The 25776-nt window shown below is 49.8% G+C and overlaps 1 protein-coding gene, 1 long non-coding RNA gene and 1 pseudogene across 4 annotated transcripts; 2 read left to right on the forward strand and 1 right to left on the reverse strand.

Annotated features, from left to right (window-relative positions):
- The first annotated feature begins 521 nt into the window (after nucleotides 1-521).
- LOC101704394 (mitochondrial nicotinamide adenine dinucleotide transporter SLC25A51-like) lies at nucleotides 522-1776 on the forward strand (annotated as a pseudogene).
- A 1970-nt stretch (nucleotides 1777-3746) lies between these two features.
- Nucleotides 3747-5082, forward strand: LOC147822818 (uncharacterized). Its single transcript, XR_015445124.1, has 3 exons — nucleotides 3747-3881; nucleotides 3978-4166; nucleotides 4268-5082. It is a non-coding gene; the product is annotated as an uncharacterized LOC147822818 (long non-coding RNA).
- A 12047-nt stretch (nucleotides 5083-17129) lies between these two features.
- On the reverse strand, nucleotides 17130-25709 carry Glrx5 (glutaredoxin 5). Of its 3 annotated transcripts, XM_021244710.2 has the most exons (3): nucleotides 25318-25709; nucleotides 18902-18932; nucleotides 17130-17692 (listed from the first exon to the last, which is right to left on the reverse strand). In XM_021244710.2, exons 1-3 carry the CDS (start codon nucleotides 25616-25618, stop codon nucleotides 17620-17622), a joined length of 405 nt encoding a protein of 134 aa, XP_021100369.1. In that variant the 5' UTR covers nucleotides 25619-25709; the 3' UTR covers nucleotides 17130-17619. The 3 variants fall into 3 exon arrangements, with proteins under 3 accessions (XP_021100369.1, XP_021100368.1, XP_004837068.1); XM_021244709.2 differs by lacking the exon at nucleotides 18902-18932 and having other exon boundaries at nucleotides 25277-25706; XM_004837011.4 differs by lacking the exon at nucleotides 18902-18932 and having other exon boundaries at nucleotides 25318-25691.
- Nucleotides 25710-25776: the final 67 nt, after the last annotated feature.

Raw genomic sequence — 25776 nt, forward strand, 5'->3', positions numbered from 1 at the left:
CAAAGCCGGAAGCCACTGCCCAGGGCAGGCGGGGGGGAGGATCAGGGCTCCCAGTCCCAGCACGGTCTCAACCACTGCCCAGGCCATCAGAGAGGAAGGTCAGGTGGCGCCAGAAGCGTCTCCTGCCCAATGAGCCTGTGTTTCCCAGTGCTGGGAAATTGCAGCCATTCTTCAATGCCTCCAATGTGCACAGGCAAGCAAAAGTTAAAAAAAGAATCTGTTGACAAAATGATTCTAAAGTTCACCAGGAAGAGGAAGCTGAACAAATAACCGAGAAAAGTTTGAAAAACGCATGAAAGATGAAAGATAACTATGCCCAGAATTTTCAATTATAGTGTCTTGTTCAATTCTCACAATAATTCCATAAAATAGAGACTATAATGAACATTTTTGCTCTTTTTTTTTTGAGACAAGGTCTCACTATGTAATTCAGGCTGGCCTTGGACTCACTATGTAACCCAGGCTGGCCTTGTACTCATGGTGATCCTCCTGTCTCAGCCTCCTGAGTGCTGGAATTACAGATGTGTGTCACCGTGCCCAACTATGAACCCACTTTTAAAATGAGTAAACTGGGCCCAGGTCTGCACCTGTGGGAGCGCAGGCTTGCTCAAAGACTGTCCTGTGGGCAGGTGGGCGGCCCCTGGGTGTGGGGCCGGCACTTATGGCCATGAGAAATCCAGGTATCAGAATTGACTCCAGGAAAGAGAACCTAACACACCAGGAGCAAAAGAAGAAATTAAGAAACCTGTCATTCCCTACAATGCACAGCTCGGCTGATGTCACAGGTTAAAAAATCCTTCCTGAACAAGAGAGATCAGAAGCAACCTGATGGATTCAGGAGCTCTTGAAGAGGCCACCAATCCTAACTTCTTCAAAACAAGACCTATCACCTCATGTTACCAGTGCTGGAGAAAGGAAGCATTATTTGTGTGGCTGCTGCACAGCATTCAGCAAGACAGCAATCACATCTCCAGTTCAGAAGGTCCTCTGTCGGCAGCAGCTTTATGGAATCACAACCCAGGATGCAGTACTTCAGTTGAGGATGGATGGCTTTCGAAACTTGTATCATGGAATCCTTCCCCCATTAATGCAGAAAACAACTACCCTGGCACTTACCTTTGATCTGTATGAGGATTTGTCTTGCCTTTCCCATAAGCACCTCAGTGCTCCTGAGTTCGCAACCCGTGGTGCAGCTGCCATACTTGCAGGGGCAACAGAAGCCATGTTCACTCCATTGCAAAGAGTTCAGACACTGCCTCAAGACCACAAGCATCATGATGAATTTACAAACACTTATCAGGCCTTCAGGGCACTGAAATGCCATGGAATTAGAGAGTATTATCGAGGCTTGGTGCCCATTCTTTTCCGTAATGGATTCAGCAATGTTCTTTTTTGGGGGCCTTTGAGGTCCCATAAAGGAGCATCTGCCTACTGCAGCAACTCAGGGTGCTCATTCAGTTAATGACCTTATCTGTGGAAGTGTATCGGGTGCCATGTTGGGGTTCTTGTTTTTTCGAGTTAATGTTGTAAAAACTCACATACAGTCTCAGATCAGTGGGGTTTCGGTCTTTCTCCAAGGCTTTCAAAACAATCTGGCTAGAACGGGACAGGAAACTGACAAACCTCTTCAGGGTGCCCATCTGAATTATCATCAGTCCGTCATCTCTTGGGGCACAATCAATGCAACTTCTGAATTCTTGTTAGAGATCATATGAAAAAAGTCACCAGTGAAGTGCCATGTATCAACTGAATAGACCTGAGAAAAATGCAGTTTGACTTAGGTTCAAATTGGCCCCAATACAAGTTGGTGTCAGTGAGTCCAGGCCGCAGTGAATTATGGGTAAGCCGTTTTCTCTGAGCATCAACAAAAACAGAATAAAAGGTTTCAGTAGGAAAAAAAAAAAGATGAGTAAACTGGCAGGTTATGAGATGAAAACAGATCTCCAAGGATGATAGACTTAAATACATCTATATCTCTACCCACACCCAACCTTTTGTTTATGCCCGTACCTGAGCCTATGCCTATACCTATCCCATGTAAAAGCATAAAGGTGTAAACATGGTGGTTTTCCCCAGATCCCCAGCCTTTCCACATCCGCCTGATGCCTGCAGAAACCAGGTCTCCCCAAGTGCTCTGGGGACGATTCCTGATTATCCCAGATTGCTAGGAAAACCTAGTTCACTGCTAGCCCAACTGTGATTTGTCTATCAAAAAAGGTTGATTAGAAGGCATCTGTATTATGTGGGAAATGCTGCTATTTAACAAAAAACCCACTTGAAAATATTTCACACACACATGCACACACACATGCACACGCATGCACACACACGGTCACACTCAGAGGGTGTCACTGTGCAGCACCAGGAGCCCTGAGCACACAGCAAGGAGCAGCCACCTCCCAAGCCCGGGCAGAGCTGAGCTTGGTGAGCCCCCAGCCCTCCCCTCCCAACTGTTCATTCCTGGGGTTTGGATGATCAGAAACTCTCCATCAGTCTGTGGTCCACCCAGCAGGATTAACCAAAGACCGAAATCCCATCTGTGCTGATGAAAACCTCCACCCCAGCAGCCTGAGAGACATGTGGGTGTGGTGCAGGGTCACATAGCTGGAGAGGGACCTCTTCCTGGCCACACCTGGCTCTCACAGTCTGCACACTTCGCGGGGTTTGGGTCAAGCTCTCGGTGCCAGGTTACTCCGCTCACTTTCTCTCTCCTGTACACGTTTATGCTCTCGGTGGCCCGTGTCATCGGGAGCAGGAACCTCCCAGGACTGGCCTTGGGGACACCCAGGACTCCAGTCTCTCCCTCATCCCAACATCTCCAATCTTCCTTCCAAACGAGCCCTTCATTTTCCACCAGCACTGCCACCAGGAAAGACCCCTGGCCATGAGCGCCTTGTGTACAAGTTCGTTAATTCTTCCCACAGCCCAGGGAATAGATTTTATTATCCCCGAGTGACAGATGGTGACATTGAGCCTCGGAGGTGTTACATGGCAGTTCTGTTGTCCCCAGAGCTAGAATTAAAACTAAAATCTGCATTTCCTGTTCAGAGGCCAGGATGTGCTGGGTTCGGCTCAATGCATCAGGTGTTTCTTGGCACCCACCATGGGCCACCAGGCCTCCCCCCGGGGTTTGCAGAACAGCAAGGGCAAAGAGTGACAGAGTGACCGCACAGCTTCCGTTTCTGCGCAGGACACAGCGGGCCTCAGCAGCCTGGGTTTCTGCCACAACGCCTAGGAAAAAATGGGAAAGTTACAAAAATTCTATTTTAAGGCCAGATGTGGTGACACGTGCCTGTAATGCCAGCACTTGGGAGGCTGAGGCAGGAAGCCCAGCCTGGGGAACTTGGCAACTTCACAAACACCTTATCTCAAAATAAAAAATAAAAAGGGACGGGACGTAGCTGAGCGTGAAGGCCCCGGGTTCAATCCCGGTGCTACGGATGATGATAGATAGATAGATATTTCTAAAATATCTTCCCATATGAAGCTATCAGTCTTTTGCAGAGACATTAACTAAATAAACACACATCTTCATATACACACACATTTTTCAAGAGGCAATGAATGCCTTGAAGGAAAAGGGGTTCGGGTAAGGGCACAGCAATGACCAGGAGGGAGCTTCTGGCAGGGCCTGCAGAGTTCTAGAACACTGGGAGGCACAGCTGACCTGCAGATCGGCTTTCTGGGCAGCTTGTTAACCATTTAACAAGCACCGTCCAGCCCACTGCCCTCCTGGCCCTGTGTGGGGTAAGGGGCCCCCAGGCCCTGGGGAGCGGTTTCCTCCTGGGGACAGAGACGGCCATGCAGAGCCTGGAGTTCCACCTTGCCCCTCTCCTCTGTCTCCTCTATAGAGCTACTGTTTCCTTTGCTTATCCTTGGAGGTAAGTGAATGAACATGTACACTGAATAGGTCTTTGATTTATTCGACAGGAGGAACTATTATTATTTCCATTTGTTTGTTTGTCTTTTTGACACAGGGTCTCGCTATGTAGTTCAAGCTGGCCTTGAACTCACTATGTAGCCCAGGCTGGCCTCAAACTCACAGGGATCCTCCTGCCTCACCCTCCAGAGTGCTGGGGTTACAAGTGTGCCCCACCACACACCCAGTTAGCTCCATTTTGCAGATGAAGAAACTGAGGCTCTAGGAGCTAGAGTGGCTTGTCCAGGTAAAGTGGAAGCTAGTCTTCCATCCCCCAAATTTCCTCTGTCCCCGGAATCAGGGCTGCGCTGGGGACGTACATAAACCTGCCCGATCTGCTCTTCACAGGATGGTTCCAGCAGGAAGCCCGCGAGTCTCAGCGGCACCCGCCTACCCCAGCAGCCACGCCCAGCCACCGCCACGGGCGCCTCGTTCCCAGGGACACAGCGCCATCTGCTGGTGCTCCGTGGTGCGGCGCTCTCTGCGACACAGCAAAAGCATTTGAAAACCAGGAAGGAAACTGGAAATTTGATGTTTTTCTGTTGAGTGCCAAATGTGAGACTATGCAAGAGCTTGATCCACTTAACCTTTAAGATAATGCCAAAAACAAGCATCGGCTATTTATTCAATAAAGAGGCATTGCGCGCCTAATAAAATAAAACAGACATGGGTTCTGTCCACCTGGACCTTTCACTGTAGCCAAGGGTAGCTGTGCCATTACACACACACGCAGATTCTACTGAATAAAAGTGATAGAAGGCTGTTGTTCTGGACAATCCCTTCACTGGGCCCCAAAAAACCACACGACAAACCAAAATGGAGTCACTTGTGCTATAAGGCTCTGTGTCGTCAAACCAAAACTTTGAGAAATCAGAAGACAGACAGGGAACAGGCACAGTCTCACCCAGCCAGTCCCAGCTGGCACAATCAGGATGTTCTCTCTGTTGTAGCCCTCACAGGGGTGGCCTCCTATGCTAAGCCCCTGGCTCTTTTCCTGTCACTTTGTCTCCTGGCCTGTTGCCTAAGGAAAGGGACTTTGAAATGGCTGCTCTGTTTTTGTTCTGTCTCTGTCTTCTTTAGCCCTTCTCGGTCCATAAAACCAGCTTCCTCTGCTCAGCCCATGAGGACATTTACTCTATTTTATGATGTGAAGGGTTGCCCAGTTCTACAATTCACACTTAAGATCGTCAAGTTGTTACAATTTTGTCTTTTTTTTTTTTTTTTGGTACCAGGGATCAAACTTGGGACCTTGCACTTGCGAGGCAGGCGGCGGCACCACTGAGCTAAATCCCTGGCCCTCCATTTTGTCTTCTGACAAACACATACACACAAGGCATGCTCGCACAGGCCTGTGTCCGTGTGTGTGTGCAGGGAGTGACACTCAGCGAGGGAGGAAGAATCTCCTGAGGAGAAGGGACAAGGGCAGAGGCCGAGTCCGAGCCACAGAGGTGGAAGAGTCCCCTGCAGTTGCGTGCAGTGAATGCCTGGCCCTGCTGAGGTCCACAGCAAAACACCCAAATCTGGGAGATTCTTTTTCCCAAAAATCATCTCCAAGAAGGAGTCAGCCTTATAGCTGAATCTGCAAATTCCCGCACCACAGGGCACCTTGCAGAGGCTGCAGTTGAAGCAACTGTTCTTCTCCGGAAGCCACGTTGGCTGACGCCACTTGAGGGCGCTAGCTGGGCCCAAAGCAGTTAAGCCTGGCGCCATCCATAGTCCCGCTGGGCGTTGAGGAGTCCAAGGAGCCTCTCAGAGGTGACTTCAAAGCAAACTGGTGAGTGCCGGCCCCCTGGAGACCATGGTTATAAAGAAATAACCCACAGGATAAAGAAAAACTCAAGCGTCCTAATGTGCTAAAGACAAAATACCCTGGAACGGGTAAAACAGCCCCAAAACCAACCTCTGGCGGCTCAGATAGAAGTCTGCAAAGTGTGCACCTGACCAGATTCTCATGCTTCACCCTGCAGGCAGAGGAGATGCAACAGTGGGGAGCTTGTTAGAAATGCACACCCAGAATCTGCATGATCCCGGGTGACTCCTATGTGCAGTGATGTCTGCAGCAACCGGTGGAGTACTACTCAGCCATAAAGAAGGTACATTCCAGTTACATGTAGGGAAATAAATGAGTCTTGAGACTGAAATACTGAATGAAATAAAACAGATACAGAAGCTTAAATATAACATGGCTTTCTAATAAGAGAAACCAAAAATATAAATAACATAAAGAGCAAAATAAAAGAAACAATAAGAAACAAGGAAGTAGACTCTGTGGAGATGGGGGGGGAAGGAGGAGCAGGAGGAAAAAGACCAAGATGCAATGCAATATATTTATATACATATCAATTCAGCAAGGGGAATGTAGTTACTATGTATCACAAACATACATGAATCAAAACATTTTTTAAAAACTTATTATGGAGCTGAAAAAAATGCTGTAGTCTTGGAAAAGTCTCTCATGTTACAAATGTAGACAGAGCATTTCAACAGTTGTTTCATGAATGCTAAGAAAAAAAGCAATATTCCTAAATTAAATTTTTAATAAATTTAATTCATTTTATAATGTTACTAATCTATATTAATATTAATAATATAATAAATATTAGTAATATATTATATATTATCTTACAATATAGTATGTGTAACTATACTAATAACACAGTGGTTAGGACAGTGGGCCCTAAAGTCAATGCCAGGGCTTATATTCTATTTCTTTCACTTTTCAACTGTGTATCTCTGGATAAATTACCCATATTCTGTTTCTCAATGCTCCCACTGGTAAAATTTCAAATGTATGCTTAAAATAGTTGATGTAGGGTATATTTAATATAACTGATGTCATCTACATCCATAAAAGATTTTATATTTACCTGGGTGTGGTGCCTGTAATTCCAGCACTTGGGAGGCTGAGGCAGGAAGATCTCTGTGAGTTCTAGACCAGTCTGAACTACACAGGGAGACCTTGACTCAAAAAAAATTTTTTTTAATTTAACCTATCAAATTTTTAAAAAGTCCTCCCTTTGGGAAAAATGTGAAGCAGTGATGCTTCTCGTTATGCTTCAGAACACACAAGTCCAATCGGGCCGCTCAGTGGAGTCAATGAATCAGTCCAGTGAGTCCTTACTTCTCCGCTTGCCCAGCCCAAGGCCTGCTGCCAGCGCTGTCTGCCTTGACCAACTCTGTGCCTCGCGCCCGCAAACACTTTTCTGGAGTCTCGGAAGGAGGCCTCATTAAACGGCGGACGCAAACCCAGGCGGCTTGGGAGGTGGCGCAGAGGCGGCCTGGGGCGCAGCCCGGTGTGGACAGCGGTCGGTCACCGTCAGGGCTCTTTGCCGGGACGTGGCTTCACCCCTGCGCCTGCCCCGGGCCCAGAGGCAGGTTTATCGGTGCAGCAGGGTCCGGCTCTCCGCGAAGCCTGTTAACCCGACTGCAGGCAAGGGCACTGCCACTCGAGCTCCCTCTACGGGAGCCCCCGCTGCTGGTTTGTGGAGCAGAAGAAAAGACCGGTTAGGGCCAGGATGGTCACACTGGGCCATCTAGGGTGGCAGTGCATGTCCAGAGTCTGGGGCCCACCGACAGGGCACCCTGAGAAACAGGTCGCCAAAGGTTCCCGGCAGGTGGCAGCAAAGGTGACCGACCAAGGGGTGAAGGTTCTGCCTGGTACCGTGCCCCCGGGGCCACTGTCCTCCAAGACTCAGCACAGGCAGTACCTCTCAGTGACTCCAGTCCGAGAGCCCCTGCCTCTGGCCTCCCTGGTACCCCAGCAGACGCACCCAACATTAGAGCTTCCTGCAGGTCCTCCCTAACCCTCACTGGCCAGGAGGGGCCACGAGTTACTGTGACATGTACCCCATCACCAGCCAGTCGGTAAATTAACACGGAGTGTCTGTCCCGGGTCAGGCAGGACTCTAAGCACCAGGGACCATCGGGGAACATAACAGAGCCCCCAGCCGGGCATGGTGGGGCATACCTCTACCCTCAGCACTCTGGGAGGCTGAGGCAGGAAGACTGAAAGCTCAAGCCCAGCCTGGGTAATTTAGTGGGTTAGCGAGACCCTGTCTCCAAATAAAACATTAAAAAGAGCCTGGAGATGCAGCTCACTGCAAAGCCCCTAGGTTCAACCCCCAGTATTGAACAGAAAAAGGCACCCTCAACCCCTTGAAGGTTTCCCGTGCTGTGATGTACCCGCCACTCAGTAAATGCTGAAGCAATGACAGGAAAGAAATGCATCAGATAAAAGGAGGGTGTAAGCCAGGTAGGAAGGGTGTACCGCTTTTTCTAACTTAACTTCCATGCAAACATTCATATCTGTGACCAACGCCACCATTTCTAAGAATTTACCCGTCTGTTTTCTGGGGCAACCGTAACAAAGTACCACAAACTCGATGGCATCAAACAGCAGAACTGGAGGCCAGAAATCCACAACCACAGTGCTGACAGAAAATTCTGTTCCTGGGCTCTTCCAGCTGTGGAGGCAGCCACTTCCTCAGCCTGTGACCCCTCCTCTCTCCCAAGAACATGGTCATCGTGCTGTAGGCCGCTCAGTCAATCCAGGAAAATCGCCTTTCAAGATTCTTCATTTTGTGACACCTGCAACAACCCTTTTCCCAAATAAGGTCACCTTCCTGGGTTCTGGGGATTACGACAAGAATGTCTATCTGGAAGCTGGCATTTCTTCCACTATATTGCTCTATGAAAAAACTTCTCAAATTTAAAAATTTTAAAATAAAACAAGCTTTCTGTGCAAAGGTCGTGAGCATGAACTAATAGAAAACAGCCTAGAGGCTAAACCGCAGGAGATAACTAAGTAAACTTTTGTGCAACACAGGATCAATTATTGTCAAAACATCTCCAGAAGTTTCATAACATAGGAAACTTTCATTGCAATACTATAAGTGAAAGAGCAAAACATAAAAATTATCTTTACAGACTGATGTCAAATGTGTACAATTCTTTGAAGAACAGTAAGAAGGAAATGTGCCTTATGAGTGGGATGACTGATGGAAACCACCCTGAGGGAGCTGCACATTCATATAAATTGGCTTTCATAGTAAAAGTCTGAGTCTGCCTCTTAGCCCACCATGCTTGCCTGAAAAGCCGGCAGCTGGTGTGCGGGAACGGAACAACTCCCCACACCACTGGTCAGAGCGGAAGTCTCAATGATCCGTGATGCTGTGACGTCTTGCATAGCAAGACAGTAGTGCCGCTAAGGGCAGCACAACTCGTACAGAAAACTCCTAGAGAGGCAAAATTAATCCGCTCGAAGAAACAAATCTCCCATTTATCTATGAGCTGCTCTTGCTAGAATGTCTCGTTCCCTTGTTGCTAGGACCCTGCTCAAATCAGCCCCCTCCACTCCACTGTTCGCTGCTCTGCCCTTACCCCTTCTAGGAGCTGCGTGTTCAGTAAATACTGGCGAGCCCCGGAGACAGTGTCTTAGCCTGATGAGAGCCATGACCGCCCTGGGCCCCTCCTTTATGCAGTAAGATCTTCTCTTTTTTAATCTCACCATCATACACTTGAGTAAGTGATTGAGGGTCTGATCAGCCTCCAATAGATTACTATATTTTTGGTTCTTTCTACTTCTGTGATGTCTAAATGTACACGAATTATTTTTATGATTTGAACCAATTTTGAGGAACATTTCCTTAAAAAGAGATATGATGGTGACTGTCTACCTATGGTTATTATGGCTTTCCCCCAAAACTAAAATGGGAGGAAAGGAAGAAAAATAGATTAAAAAAAAGAAACAATGAACATGATAAGTGATATAAAACCACAAGGATGGGGAGAGGGAAAGACAAAGCAGGGAAACAAGAGAGGTCAGGAAGTTTCCGGGCTCAGAGGGGTGTGGACAGAGGACACCGTGAGCCCACAGGCCTGGGGAACAGCGGGGATACAAAGAGGGAACCTGTGGGTGCCCCGCTGTCCTCCAGCTCCCCAGCAGGGCCCACCTTCACCCTGGGTCCAGGCGTCCAGGGAACGGGCAGAAGCCGAGAACGACTGAACTGCAGGCCTCAGCAGAGGGTCCGGCTTCTCCTACTCTATTCTCGCTCCCAAAGCCAGGCAGGGGTGCAAGGCTCTTCTCCGGAGAAATTAAACAGCTTCAGAGAAGCGACAGCCAAATGCTGGCATCCGGGCCACGAGAAGCCCAGCTCAGAACACAGTCTGCCTGGAAGCCGGCCAGGGGCTCCACCAGCCCCGCGCGCACTCAGGGCCAACATCCGATCCACTGAAGTCCTCTGACTGAGGCCCCGGGGCTCAGCTGGAGTCAGCTTTGGTGCCTGTCACAACAGAGGCAAAAGATGGAGAAGACACCCGTGGGCCAGAAAGGGGTGGGAGCAGAAACTTAGACAGTGGCTGAAAAAAGAAAAAAAGCTGTAAGTATTGTCAGAGTTAAGATACTTCATATGTACAAGAAGAGCAGGGGCCAGGGATTTAGCTCGTGCAGGCACAAGGACCCGAGTTCCATCCCCGGTACCAAAAAAATAAATAAATAAAGAAGAGCAGGGGCTGTAAAAAGGATTAGTCAAGGGTTAGGGTGGCTGCGATCAAAAGCCAAAAGCGAGTGCTGGCAAGGATATAAAGGAATTGGACCCTGCAATGCTGGCAGGAGAGTGAAATGCTGCTGCCGCTATGGAAACGGCACACCAGCCCCCTCCAGTGGGGTGCTTGTAATCCCAGTACTCAGGAGGCTGAGGCAGGAGGATTAGGAGTTTAAGGCCAGCTTGGGTTAAAAGCAATTTCAAGTCCAGCCTGGACTACACAATGAAATGCTATCCCAAAAGTAAAAAAAAAAGAGAGAATCACTGTATGATCCAGCAACTCCGGGAGTATACCGAGAATTAAAGTAGAAGCTAAAAGATATTTTCAAACCCGCGTCCATAGCAGCATCTTTCACAACAGCAGGGAAGTGAAAGCAAACCAAGTGTCTATCCCAAAATAAATGGATTCAAACTCGTGGCCCATCCATGCACCGGAGCGTTATTCAGTCTCAAAGGGAGAGAAATTCTGGTACCCGTTGCAACGCAGAGGAGCCTGGAGGACACTGTAAGTGACAAAGCAAGTGCTTTCAGGACAGATTTCTGGGGAGCGAGGGTGGTGGTGCTCGCAGACCGAGGTCATTGCAGGTGATGCCACACAACCATACAATGAAAACTGCGTAAAACGACTTGGGAGTGGTGGCACACATTGTAATCCCAGCACTCTGCAAGACTAAGGCAGGAGATCCCAAGTTTGGGCCCAGACCCTGGGCAACTCAGTGACTTAGCGAGATCATCTCTCAAAATAAAAAAGGCTGGGGATGTAGCTCAGTGTGAAGGGCCTGGGTTCAATCCCCAATACCAAAAACAAAAAAAGGATAAAATGGCAAATGTTATGTTTAATGTATTTTACACCATTTTTTTAAAAGGTTAATAGGTAATAAGAGCTCTCTCGGAAGTAATATGTTTTGCAGTTGGCAGAATTAAAGGTATTGTCTGTTTCAAAGAGCCTCCGCAACAACCTGATGAAATGGTTTGTCCCTTTCCCTTGCTGTTTTCTCAGCTCCCACCTAATCAACCCCCGGTCCTGGGGAGCTAGGCGGGTGGAAAGGTGAAAGGGAGGAGATTTCTGTTTTCAAGACTAGTGTTTTAAGTACCATTTCACTAATTAAATCCATGCATTGTCCACTTAAATCAACTAGTTTAAAAATTCAGGTGACTGAGACTATAAACCCTATACCTTCTTTGACCATATTGCCAATCGTCAGAGGGGAACGAAAGGTTGACTGTGGCAGAAGAGAGGACGGATAGGGCGGGAGAGGAAGACGGACCCCGCCAGGGCTGGAGCGAGGGATGTGGATGTGCCTGCCTGGAGAAAGCTGGGACACCAGGTGGCCCTCTGTTGATCTACTGCTGTTTGGCATTTCACCAAGTCGGTCCCGGGACTCTGCGCTGGCCTCACATCCGCGGGCCACCCCGTGGCATCCCTGGCGCTCGGTCTCACAGAAGGATTCCCCGCCTCCTGGCCTCCGTGACAGTGGACGGCCGGCCAGAGAGGACTTCCCGAGCGCCGCCTCCCCGCTCTTCCCTGCCTCTCAGGCTGCAGGGAGCCCACCGGAAGACGCCCTCACCACGCGCGCTCCGTCCAGGCCTCCGCGGGGTATAGGGTACGGCAGGACGACCGCTCGGTGTCCAGCCCTGCTACTCGCTGCGCGGTGACCTCAGACAAGCAGCCTGGCCTCTCGGAGCCTCTGTCATCCCCTGCAAAGAGGAGGTGATATCCCACATTTGCCTGTCCCTGAGAGGGGCCAGCTAGGGCTGTAAATGCTCAAGTTTGGGGTCCTGCTGCTCTGTCTCCTCGCACCAAGCGGTATCTACCAAAAAAATTACAGACTGGAAACATCAATGGACCGTTTTACAAGTCTAAAGACCAGAAGTCGAAACCCACCTCCCTGCACTGCAATGGGCTCATCCCGGGCTCCAGGGGACAATGAGAGCCCCGGTTCCCTGCTCCTCCACTCCACAGCCCTGCACGCGACTCCCCCCAGCCTATCCTCAGGGAGGCGCCTCCTCAGGACACTTGTGATGGCAGTGGTCCCCCGGGGGGACCATCTTCCATCAAAGACCCCGAGTTCAAACACAGACTCCCAGATTCCAGGGGCCAGGGTGTGTACGTCCTGCCGCGCAAGTATTTGGAAGTCCACAAAGGCGGAGGGGCTGGGGCCAGCGGCCCTGCCTCTTCCCTGTCCCCGTCCCAGGAGTCGCGCTGAGAGCTGGGGGAGACTTAGAGACGGGGCTCAGGGACAAAAACAGGCACGCAGATGAAGGGAGCCCAGGGGAGGATCCAGGACCAACCACACCGCAGTCACGTTACCTTCAACAAAGAAACCAAAACCATCCGCCGCGAAAAGGCATCCGAACACCGATTATCCATCCGCCCGCAGAGAACCGAGTCTACACCCACGTCGCTCACCCTGCACCAAAATCAAAGGGAAATGGATCGAAGACCCAAATATTAAACACGCAAACTAGAGGAAGATCAAATAAGTAAAACCCTTGACACAGACATAGGCAAGGACTTTCTGAACAGAACCCCAATGGCACAAGAAATAGTACCAGAATTCAACACATCAAAGTAAAAAAGCTTCTGCACAGCCAAGGAAACAACCAACAGAATGAAGAGAAAACCTATAGAGTGGGGAGAAAATTCCCAGCTACTCCACAGACAGAGGACTAATATCTAGAATAAAGAATTCAGAAAAAATAGATATCCCCAAATAAAAGGTCAAATCAAAAAATAGGCAATTGAAACGAACAGACACTTCTCAGAAGAAGTAAAAATGGCCAAGAGGTACATGAAAAAAGTGCTCAGCACCTTTGGCCAAGAGAGAATTGCAAATCAAAACAACACTGAGATTCCATCTCACTTCAGAAAGAACGGCATTATCAAGAAATCAAGTAACAAACGCTGGCAAGGCTGTGGGGAGAAAAAGGAACCCTTCTACACTGTTAGTGGGAATGTAAACTAATACAACCACTATGGAAATCAGAATGGAGATTCCTCAAAAACGAAAACTAGAAAATCCACTCGATCCAGTTATTCCTCTTCTCAGTATCTTTCTGAAAGACTTAAAGACATCATATTACAGTGATACACACATATCCAAGATGATAGCACCACAATTCGTAATAGCTAAATCTTGGGAGCAGCCTATAGGTCCATCAAAGTGTGGCATTTGCACAAAATGGAGTACTACTCTGCCATAAAGAAGGATGCACCTTGATACCATAATGCAAAAAAATCAGACACGGCAGGATAAATATTGCATGATTTCTGTTATATGAGAAGCCCAAACTATAAATAATTTAAAGAGCAAAATAGACAGATGATAGGAAACAGACTTCATGGGGATGGGAAGGGGATCTGGGGATGGGACACGATGACAGGGAGGGAAGAGAAGGGGGAGTAGGAGGATGGAGATGCCTTGGGCCATGTCCCAATTCCCCACGAGGAATGTACTCACCGTGTGCCAAGCATACACTAATAAAAGAACTGAGAAAGGGAAGTCATTGGAGGTGTGCCCTTGAGGGAACTGTGGGGCCCCAATCCCTTTGTTACTTCCTGCTGGCCCACACTGCCACCGTGATGCACCCCCTCACCACAGAGCCCAGCAAGTCCCTCAATCATGACCTGGGATTTCTAAACCATGAACCAAATCGTGCTTTTTCTCCATATCTCACATGTTTGTCATAGTGACAGAAAGCTAGCACAGGCACCCCAAGCAGACCTAAGACTCCTGCATGCTGGGCGGCTTGGTGCCACACTCCTATAACCTTGGCACTCAGGAGGCTGAGCCAGGAGGATCACTGTGAGTTTGAGGCCAGCTTGGGCTACATAGCAAGATCCTATCTCCAAAAAAAAAAGTCATGGACAAAAGTTAAACAGTTTAAAAAGTCAGACTGAGTGTCAGTGTGCAGCTTGACCCCAGGGTTACGACTGACTCGTGCAGGATCTGAACCACTGCTGAAGTTCTCCTCAGATCTGGGGCATTTGGACCCGTCTTTCTGCCCGTGGTTCCGCCAGCTTCGGGTGAACCCAGCACAGGAAGGCGGCCCAGAGTCGAGGCTCAGCATGACCTCCGAAGCAGCAGCATCCGACCTGCTGCCCCTCATCAAAGCCGGTCACTACTCGCTCAGGACTGCAGACGGGGGAAGCCGGGACCTGGGAATGGTTCCCATACTTCATCCCCAAGTTCCCTCCCAGCGAAACGGATCCCTGTGAGAACTGGTAATGAGATAGTGGAGCTCAGTATCACAACCCCTGCACAGTAAAACTTTACACCACAGGTCAGAAAACCCTCCACTGTAATATTAAACAGTAGCATTTAAAACATAAAAATTAGATGGCTGGGGATTTAGCTCAGTGGCACCGCAACTGCCTCGCAAGCACAAGGTCTGAGTTCGATCCCTGGTTCCCTAAATAAATAAAATCAGTAGATGGGTGTGGCACCACACACCTGTCACTACAGCACTCTGGGAGGCTGAGGTAGGGTGACTGCAAGTTTGAGCCCAGTCTGGGTAACTCAGCAATTTAGTGAGTCCCCGTCTCAAAACTTTAAAAGGGGCTGGGGAAGTAGCTAAGGGAGGAGACCCTGGGCTCCACAGTCCCCAGCTTGGGAAAAATAAATAAACCACTCTGGCTGAACGTGCCCAGACCCCTACAGCGGCTGAGATACTGCACTACAGTGACTGTCGCAGGGGCTGAGCCACCCGAGGCGAGCAAGCCCAGTGCACGGTTCACAGGTGGACCTCCCTCCCGCTCCTCCTCTAAGCCTGCAAAGGGTGAAGGACGCAGTGCAGTCCAGGTCCGGATGGGCCCACATGGCCATGGCCATGGCCTGGGAGCTCCCTGTGGTCGAGTCCTCCTGACAAACCGGAGGCCGCTGGGCCTTGCTGCTCCTCCAGTCGAGCAGGAAGTGGGCCAAGCTGTCCAGGTCAGCTGTGCACTCAGGAGCTGCACCCCAAACTGAGGAGCTGCACTTAGCTGCTGCCCTGTGCCCCAGGCTGGTGGGCTGGACCCGTGTGCCATTGTTAGATGTGAGCCCCGAGACAACAGGGAGAAGCCTTCAGGTCATTATGCACATTCGGGGAGCGAAGAATAGATGGATAGGTAGGTAGACAGAGAGACAGACAGACGGACAGACCTGCTGGCCACAGAGGAGTCCTCAATGAAGACAAGGAAAAGGAATTACTCCTGGTGCAAGGAGCAAAGTGGGGTGACTGCTGGGTCAGGGAGGCCAGGGGCGGCTTTCTGGGTAGGAGGCGACTTCACTGTGCCACCGTCCAGAGTCCAAGAGCTGCCTCAGCAGGAAGTGACATCAGAAGGGCCATCCTGGAGGCCCCACTGGCTGCAGATGGGCCTTGAGCGAGGGGACGTTCACCAGGATGGATGACTCAGACTCAGGGCAGCTCTGTGCTCGCTCAACCGCACTTGGCTCACAGAGCAGGAGTAGGACAGCCTCTGCTCCGGCTCACAAACCGCTAAGTGGCTTTAGGACAGGTGGCTGCCCAGGACAGAGGGCAGGAATAAAGAGACAATTCTGCAGATGTTTGACCTAGAGCCTGGTATCCACTCAGAGGCAGTAAGGTGGTGTGACTGGTGCTCTTTCCAAAGGACAAGGTCACCACCGCAGGCCTGACCATGAGCACATGCCCTCCTTCCCAGTCCCCCTCCTCGCCTGCAGAACACAAGGTTCACACAGGGCTCGGCTCTCCTCTAAGAGTCCAAGCCTAGCTCACCACCACCCAAAGGAAAGCTACCGTCAATGCCAAGAAAAGCCTCCTCCTGGAAATAATCTGCTTTTCCTCTCCCTGCAGCTGGGGGGTTGGGGACAGGAGGCGGGCGTGGCAGGGCTCTGCTGTGGCCCAGCAGTCCCCAGTGCTGGGGGAGCGCTACAGCTGAGCAGGGTGGCAGCAGGAGCAGTGACCTAGGAGGACGAGAAAATCCTGCCTGCAGGGAGGTGCGTCCCACCACCATCAACCCGCCTCCCAGAAGGAGTCTGTTTCCGGAGCTGCCCTCTCAAGGGGAGTTCAAGCTCACTGAACAGTGGACAGGGAACAAGCCAAGAACAGCTGGGGAAGCAGCCATTCTCCTGCCCTTCCTGCCCTTCCCACTGGAAGGAAAAAGCACCTTCTTCTCACCTCTGCCACCACAACTTCTCAATCCTTTGGCCTGTGATGAGGGGAGGCTTCCTGCAGAGCCTCCAGGACAGGACGTGTGTGTGTGCGTGTGTGCATGTGCATGTCCCGCTGTCACTGCGAAGTTCTCCGCTCCTTTACCCCAGTCTCGGGATGGAGAAGCGGAGAAAGTCTCATTGCGACACCATACACCAGAAGAGCCTCGGCCGCGATTCCAAGTAGTGCATGTTTTATAAAGGCCCCTTTTCAAATACATAAAGCACTCGTTAGATGCCATGGCTTGGTGGACAGCTGATGGCTTTCCCTATCTAACTGCAGGGCCGCTTGTGGCATGGAGCTCCCAGACAGGCAGCAGCCCACCTCCCCGGCCCTCCGGCCTCTGCCTCCCTAGAGAAGCTGGGGAGCTGCCCGGGGGCCACTCCTGAGCACTCTTAGCAGCAGGCATGAGAATCAATGCCAACTGTCCACCACAAAAGGCCCAGGCACTAAGAATCGACAGATGTGTGGCCTTCCAGATGAAGCACTCACACGTGTGGTATCTGAATCGGCAGTTTATTTTAAAAAAACAACTATCATATTTTCTTCTCTGTCCATCATTTCCCCTTAATAGAAGTTACAAAAAAGTAGAGGGGATAAAATCTTTGCAGCTAGAAACAAACGACTCCCGAGTCAGGCAAAGAATAAAAGACAATATAGGAGCAAATTCTGTGACAGCAATATCATAATACGACATGAATTGTTACAGTGCAGTGGTTGTCATGAAGTTCACAATAGGATACTCTCAGCCCAAACCCAGACAAACAAATCACCCGCAGGCTTCCCAGCAGCAGGAGAACCAGCGCGAGCAGCCCCGCAGGGACAGCGGGGTAAGGCTTTTCCGGCAGCGCAGCGTCTCTGCAACAAGGCCCCAGCAGCGGTCACTTTGAGTCTTCGTCTTTCTTTTCATCTAAGAGCGCGGAGCGAATCCCCAGCTTTTTCAGTTCCTCCACCAGGTCCCCATTCTGGTGCATCTGCAGAAGGATGTCACAGCCCCCCACGAACTCGCCGTTGAGGTACACCTGCGGGATGGTGGGCCAGTTGGAGTAGTCTTTGATGCCTGGGGGCGGGACAGAGAAGCGTTACTGTCGGGCGCGGGAAGCAACAGGACGCTCACCGCTGCCAGCAGCAAACCTACTCCCACGGGCCACGGCTTTAGCGTCCCACGGACCGGTGTTTAACTCTGGCGATTACAAACCCCAGCACCTCAGAAGGCCACCCGGTGGCCCCACTGCTGCTTCCCCCACTACCTTGGCTTCCTGAGAATTGGGGGTAGTAAAGCTCAGAGCGACCCCAGCCAGCGCCGACAGGGGGCGCGCGGGGCAGCGGTTACCCGAAATCGCACGCCAGTGTCAGGGTCGGTCACGTTTTCAGGGAAGCACAGCTAGAGCCAAAGGCATGGCGGTTTCACCGTTCGTGTCCGCCTGTCCCGGCTGGAGCGGCTCCTGGTTCTCGCGCTCAAGATGCTGAGCTGCTGACTTTTACCTAACAGTGACTTTACCCAGCCCTGTGCTACTGCTGATTACACGTGTGGGATGCTTTTGTATTTCTAGATATTTTAAAATAGCTAAAAGGAACATACAGATAAAAAGTAAGTAGGTCCGGGGATTCAGCTCAGTGGTTCGGGCACCTGCCTTGCAAGTGCAAGGTCCCGAGTTCAATCCCTGGTACCAAAAAATAAAAAATAAAAGCAAATAAGACTCTTCAACCAAAATATACTCTTATGCAAATAAAACAAATCAGCCAAGTGGTGATTTTTTTTTTTTCATACCGGGGATTGAACTCTGGACCTTATGCTTGTGAGGCAGGCGCAGCACCACTGAGCTAAATCCTCGGCCCCCAAATGGTAATTTTTATGTAGATAACTAAAACTTGTTCTTGATATCCTATCACTCCTTATCATTTATTTCCCAAATAAAATGTCCAGTGAGTTGTATCACAAGTAACAGTCCCAATTTACAATGTGTTTTTCTCTCAAATGTTATTGCCATCTAAAAACAGTGACTGTGCTCTAAATGACAGGGCTAGGGAAAGCTCCTGAGTCACTGCTTTTATCTTGCTTCTCCAGACATCGTACTTTAAGAAATGGCCGTGGCTGGGCATGGCGGCGCACACCTGTAATCCCAGCATGGAGAGGCTGAGGCAGGAGGATCACAAGTTATATAGTGAGACCCTGTTACCTTCCCCCCAGCAAAAAAGGAAGAAAGTCACAGCAAAGGCTGGGGATGGAGCCCAGCACTAGGGAGGTGTCCTCGGAGATGCCACCAACCTGCAGAAGCACATCCTCAGCCACTCTGTATCTGTAAAAAAAAAAATCAGCTAGAGGTCTGGGGCTATGACTGAAGGGTAAATTCTAACTATGGGAGCATCTTTTATTACCACCTCCGCTGAATTCAAGCTTTTCATCGTTCTGATGTTTGGTGCTCTGGAAACAAAAACTCTAGCACATGAGTTATGTGGGTCTTCTTTTCTCTCTCTCTTTTTTTTTTCAGTACTACTGGGGATTGAACCCCAGGCCTTTGCACTAAGTTTTATCTCCAGCCCATTTTAAATTTTGAGACAGGGTCTCACCAAATTGTTACGGTGCCCAGGCTGGGCTTGAAGCTGCCTCACAAAGTGCTGGGATTACAGGTGTGTGCCACTGTTCACTTTTAACTCTACCTCCAATACAGCCGACAGGATCTTACTTTACAACATCGCCTATTACTAGTCTTTTACCTTTATGACAACTGAAGGCAGGACGTGGGAATTAAGAAATGTTTAAAGAGTTGCTCCTTTTAATTCTACTGAACTTAAACTTTCTAAAATATCTTTTATATCGATGAACGCTTTATGTGCGAGCACGATGTATCTTTAATTAGTAGTATAAACCATCACAATAAATTTTTGCCGATTATTTTTAGTTTGTGCTACAATTTTGAAATGCAACAAAAATGAACAGAAATTTGCTCCTTGAAGGCCACCCAGACCTAAGGTATAACTGTTTCAGTAAAATCTCTGCTGAGTAGAAGGATGACCTGCTTTCCACTGATCATCTTACAGCTCATCTAATAGCACTATATTCAATCAAAGCATTAGGCTTGTCTGACCGCTGACCTTTGTTGCAGTGGACCACCCACCTGACCGTTAGGTAGAGAAGCACCAAAACCACAACACCGGGCCTTTCACACCAGGCTGGATCCACAGCATCCCCAACACCCACCGGTCCCACCGAAGGAAACTGGCCCCTCCAAAACAATGTCCTGGGCTGTCCTGCCTTGTAACCTCCTTTTCAAGAACTCAGAAAAACTCCTGGGGAGCTGATGTCAAGGCAAAGCTTTGGAATCCTTTCTAAAAACTATGCTATTTTCCATTTTTAAGAAATCTGGCACTGGGCATGGTGATGCAAGCCCGTAATCCCAGCACTCAGGAGGCTGAGGCAAGAGGATCGCAGAGAGTTCAAGGCCAGCCTGGGCTACACAGTGAGTTCAAGGTCAGCCTGAACTATATAATGAGACCCTGTCTCAAAAAAAAAAAGAAATCTGATCACGAGTTTAAACATTTAAGAAAATATCTGAACAAAATATCTGCATATCCCTGTAGAGTGAAGTGAGAAACTTCAATTAAAGACCAGGTTCTTAAGATGAAAAGTAAAATGAATCCTATGAATTCACAACTGTTTTTAAACATGTTTTTTTCTCTTACACTTTAGTTTTCAAAAACTCCAATGCATAGTGATAATTCCTAGAAATATCACTTGAAATAAATCAAAATCAGACAGCAACTCTCGGAATCAGAGAATCAGACCTATGAACAAATTTTAATGAAAATCGTATTTCATACGCAGTACAGAAGCGATTCCATTTGGAACAGAAAGTGCTGATCACAGTTATGCAGCAGAGTAACACTAGGACTGAGAGTTAGGAGGCTTTCTTACAAAATCAGTTCACACACATCTACTGCTCCATCAAAATAATAATAATGATGATGTTCTGGTACCAAGCCAGGAAGAGCAGAGAAAACGTACTTGGACATTCGCTTCCAGAACTTTCAGAAGGCACTTTCCAACACTCATCACGACGCGGAATATTGGACTTCACGCCTCACTGGACGCTGTAATTACTGCAAAGCACCGTGAACACAGCCACGTCCTAAGCACATCGCCTCCCGGACTCATTTTCCCTGAGTCAGAGAATGGCGAAGAACTACAAGAGAGGGAGACAGCAAGGCGACTGCACGGACAGGGCTCGGGCTGAAGGGTCACAGCCCCAGCTTGCTGCCTGGTAAGTGCAGCTCCAAGACCTCTCGTAGCCTCGGCCTCAGTTTCCTCCTCTGCAAAATGGACATAACACTCAGTACCCCAGATTTACCATGAAGGATAAATGAGACAGAACTGATGGAATGACTTGTGCTCCTAACACAGTGCAGGTCCAACGTGGACACTCGCTCCACGTCATTGTCCTCTACTCCACTCCACAGCAAGGCTTTAGGGAAATGTATGAAAGGAAGCACAGGGAGAGAACGCAGAACATTGCAAGCTGAGTATGCCACACTAACACAGGTACCATTTACTGAGCTAAGGATCACTGACTGGGTTTTATATCTGTGAAATATTTTCTACAAATACATATCCAGTCTTCACAACTGCCCCACAAAGTATGTACAATTATCCCTGTTTTACGGATGAAAAAGCTAAGGCCCAGAGACGTTAAGCACCCTACACAAAGTCACGGTGGTGACTCCATCAGGTTGAGTCAGGCTTTGCATCTAGGGTCCCAGGAGTCCAAACGCCTGGCTCCTAACCACATGCTAGCTGGGTCCCTCACCAGAGGCAGTCACCAGACTGCAGGCCATCTGTCCTCCTGCACTGTACAAGTAGCTGCAAACTGCGGGACTGTCTTCTAGGTGGAACATTTATGCACACAAATGGTGTTTACACATTATGCCATATCTCGAGGCTTTCGCTAAATAGGCTGGCATCAAATTTGTGATCCTCCTGCCTCAGCCTCCCAAGTGCTAGGATTACAGGCAGCCACTACCACACATAGCTTGCAACTTGCTTTTTTGACTAAATACTGTATTTTTGAGATTTCGGCATTCTAGTTTATTTTAATCTGAATTTTTAGTTTTCTAAACTATACTTTGCTTATCTAGTGCGCTACTAATAGACCAAGATCCCATTTGTCAGCTTTCCATTCTTACAAGCATGCTATAATGATCATGCTACATATGGATCCTCACATACATGGGCAGGAGTCCATCCCTGAGACCTGGCAGCGGCAAACCATGCCCTTGAGGCCAAATCAGTCCACTTCCTCTCTGGCTTTTGCACATGAAGTTTTATTGGAACTCAGCCATGTTTACACACCCCTCAAAGGTTGAAGTGCTTACTCACCCTGGGGAGAGGTCCTTGGGAGAGGAAGTCATCCAATCCCCAGTCCACAGTCCTACCTGGGAGTGGACTGGCTAGGTCTAGGCTCTGTTCATCCGCACCTTGCTGGGCACTGTTACTGCCCCTAAGTGCTGGTGCTGTGTTCTACTTCCACCCACAGCATGTGGCTTGTCCCCCACACATGCACACACCTACAACTTATTATCCAACTTCCAATGTTCACCTCTGTAATCAGTGCTCTCCTCTTGCCTTAAATTCCCAGACAATAGAAAGGCTGAGCATATTTTCAAATCCTTAATAAACACTACATGGTAGGGTATATGGAGAGAACCTGGTAACTGTGAAGAGCACAGATGGACACAAGGAACAACTTCAAAAATGCTCTGGCCGGTGGCTCCCCATGTGGACCACAACTAACAGCTAGGGAAGCAGATCTGGATGCTCCTGGCCCAAAGAAATGGTAAAGCCTGAGGTGACAGCTATGCCAACTACTCTGATCTGAGCACGCTACACACGCACTGAAATGTCACAGTACCCTACACGTATGGACAACTATGTAACCAGAAATTTGGAAAATAATAAAACAAATGAAAAAAGAATAGGATATGGTTATTTACTCAACCCATATTTAAATCCCTATTCTGTCAGATACAATTCCCCATCTGGGAATATAAAGGTGAACTAAACAAGCAGAAATCTTAAAATGTATGTTTATGAGCACAGAGAGTTTACAATACAATGATTAAAAAAAGAAGCCTTTATTCATTAAAACATTCCCTGAAATCCTAGCACTTGGGAGGCTGAGGCAGGAGAATCGAGAGTTCACGGCCAGCCTAGGCTACATATGGAGACCTCTGTCTCAAAACAAAACAAGAAAGGGCTGGGGATTTAGTTCAGAGGTGCTGCCGCCTGCCTCGAAAGCACAAGGTCCTGAGTTCGATCCCCGGTACAAAAAAAAAAACAAGAAAGCATTCATGGAAGGCCTGCTTTGCACTACCCACACACACATGTCAAAGGCAGTTGCACGAGACCTGCTCTCCCTCGGAGGGCAAACACCAGGCACGGACAAGCAGGATCTCTGTGACAGGAGAGGCCCTGAGACTCTGACCCACGGAACAAAGGTGGCCTGGAGGTGCTCTGGGCTCCAGCCTCCCCCAGGGTGTGGTTTCTGCCCTGAGTGTGCTCCAAAGACAAGGAAGAGAAGGTCACTCTGAGTGCCACCTCTAGACCCTGCACAGGAACCTGTGCTGCCAGGCCTCGGGCCCAAACTCAGGGGTGGGGGGCAAAGGAATGAATCTCCAAGCTGTAAATCCTGATGAGGGAAGGCAAGGCCTACTGTGGAGGTGCTCACATAACTGTGCCCATCCCAATGCTAGCACTAACACTAACCTTCACTGTTCCAAGCAACAAAGAGATGTACGAGCCAGATGTGGTGCTGCACACCTGTAAGCCTGGCACCCTGGCAGGCTGAGGCAGAAGGGTTGGAGTCTGAGCCCAGCCTAGGCAATTCAGCAATTTGATGAGATCGCCATCTCAAAATATTTTTAAAGGCTGGGGATGTAGCTCAGTGCAAAGGCCCTGCAGTCAATCCCCAGTACTGTAATGCAAAAAACCCAAAAAAACCCAAAGGTGTACATGCCACTCGATATTTAAGCAACATATATATTAACCAAAATAATCCTGTCTGGTGAAATCCAACAGTCAAGAAATATAAGGGTTAAATTCCCCTTGCTACTGTTTAAGCACTCAGATCAGAAGCCATGCGTCAGAGAAAACAGAAACATTAACATTAGCGCTACTGGTAATCATCTCGCCTCTGCTCCCACTGTCAGTTTATTAGCCTTATTCCAGGGTGTCTCCTCTCCAGTTTATGCCTAACAAGAGAAAGGAAATTCACAAGCTGAAGGTCCTCAAAACTTTATACTAAGCAAGGTATCAATAACATAACTTTTTGCTAGGGGTCATACTGGGAATTTGCCCCGGACCCACGGCCAGCTTCAGCTGAAAGACTGCAGAGCAGATACCCTTATCTTTGAAGCCACGAAGCTGCCGTGAGTGGCCACAGATGCCTCTGTGCGCGATAAACCCAAGCTTCGCAACCTTCGGGTTCCAGTTGATCAGCAAGACACCAGGGTCATGAGTGTAACACATGATAATGTCACAAAACCTCCACTCCCTCACTGAACATGCCTCCTGGGTTCCACCCACCAAAACTACCATGGGTAGCAAAGGTAGGATCAGCTGCCATGGAGAATTTTGTAAGGATTAGAAAATGGAGGAGAAAACACACTTTGAAAACCATACAGTGCTAATGAAATATGTGCCAGAGGAGGTGACACGCACTTTCTGTAATTTTTACTTTTCTTCCTTCCCTTCCAAAACTGCCAAGTTGGGTCTTAGGAGCCTCGTTTTACTGAAAAGGAAAACGCAGTAGGGTGACCTAACGCTTTATCCCTGACTGGCCAAGGACGAGGATTCCATCCCAAATCTGCTTTCCACAACACCAGCCCATCTCCCCTGTGCGATGCAAGACAACGTTAGTGTTAGTAATTTCAAAACAGAGTAACAGTCTGTCCTACCACAGAACCGGAGTCTCTTCATATTACTGTAACAAGACAAGAGCAAGACAGGCAGATACAGGGACCCTACCTTCCTCGCATTTCTCCACCTACCCGACCCGAACCTCCAGGAGGAGGAACAAGCGCCTGTGCCTGGCCATCTCTCCCCAAAACGGGAGAATGCTGGGCAGGTAGTGTTTAAAAGATGCCAAGGAACTGTCTGGGCTCTCCCTCCCTCCCTCCCTCCCCTCGGCTGCTTCTGGCTCCTGCTCTCTCGGGGTCCAAGCTTGCGGTAGTGCGTTCGCCCGGGGCCCAGAAGCCCCCTCAAGCCCCAGACCCCCTACCTTGTTCCAGGTGCTTGAATATCTAAATCCAAGGGGCCTGCCTCCCCCCACAGCACGACCACAGGATGTAGCCACGACCAGCTGGACTAGGGGCCACCGCTCTCACAAAACAGGCCAAGGCTTCCAAGCCCTCAAAGTGCCTACCTCTGTGAGTCCCCCCGTGGGCCCACTTCCCAGCCCTACAGGTCGGGAGCCACGCTGCTGACCACCCTCCTCGGAGCCCGCCGGAGACAACCGCCTCCAAGAGAAGATCAGGGAGCCCGCAGGAGGGACCCCACTGCCCAGGCGGGGCCTCAAGATCCGCTCAACTCCATGACGCCCTCGCTCCAATCTCCACCCGGACAACCGGAGCGCGGCGCGGCGCGTCGCACCTCAGCCCCGCGGCCTCCGCCGGCCCCGCGCGCGGCCTGACCTTGCCGGAGCTCAGGGTCGTCCAGCACGTTGTAGGCCGCGTAGTCGCGGACGCCGTGCAGCCGCAGGATCTGCACGACGGCGTTGCTGAAGCCGCACTGGGGCTGCTCCGGAGTCCCCTTGAGGAAGACCACCACCTTGTCCTTCTTCACCAGCGCGTCCAGCTGCTCCGCCTGGCCGCCGCCGCCCGCGCCCGTGCCCGCGCCCGCCGCCCGCACGCCCGCACCCCGCAGGCCGACGCCTCCCGCGCCGGGCCCCCAGCGGAGCAGAGCCGCCGCCGCGCGGCGCAGAGTCCCACTCATCACCGCTCGCCCGACGGAGCGCTGGACGGCCCGGATCCTCTGCAGCCACCCGAAGCCTCCTCCAGGCCGGTGGCCGCCCGGCCCGCCTCCCGGAGGCTCTCATTGGGCTGGCTCCGGACTGCTCTCCGTGATTGGACAACACTGGCCTACAAGTACTC

The sequence above is a fragment of the Heterocephalus glaber genome, unplaced genomic scaffold (genome assembly GCF_053883595.1).
Source record: "Heterocephalus glaber isolate CG9 unplaced genomic scaffold, H.glaber_assembly_v1.0 deba00001608, whole genome shotgun sequence".
NCBI lineage: Eukaryota > Metazoa > Chordata > Mammalia > Rodentia > Bathyergidae > Heterocephalus > Heterocephalus glaber.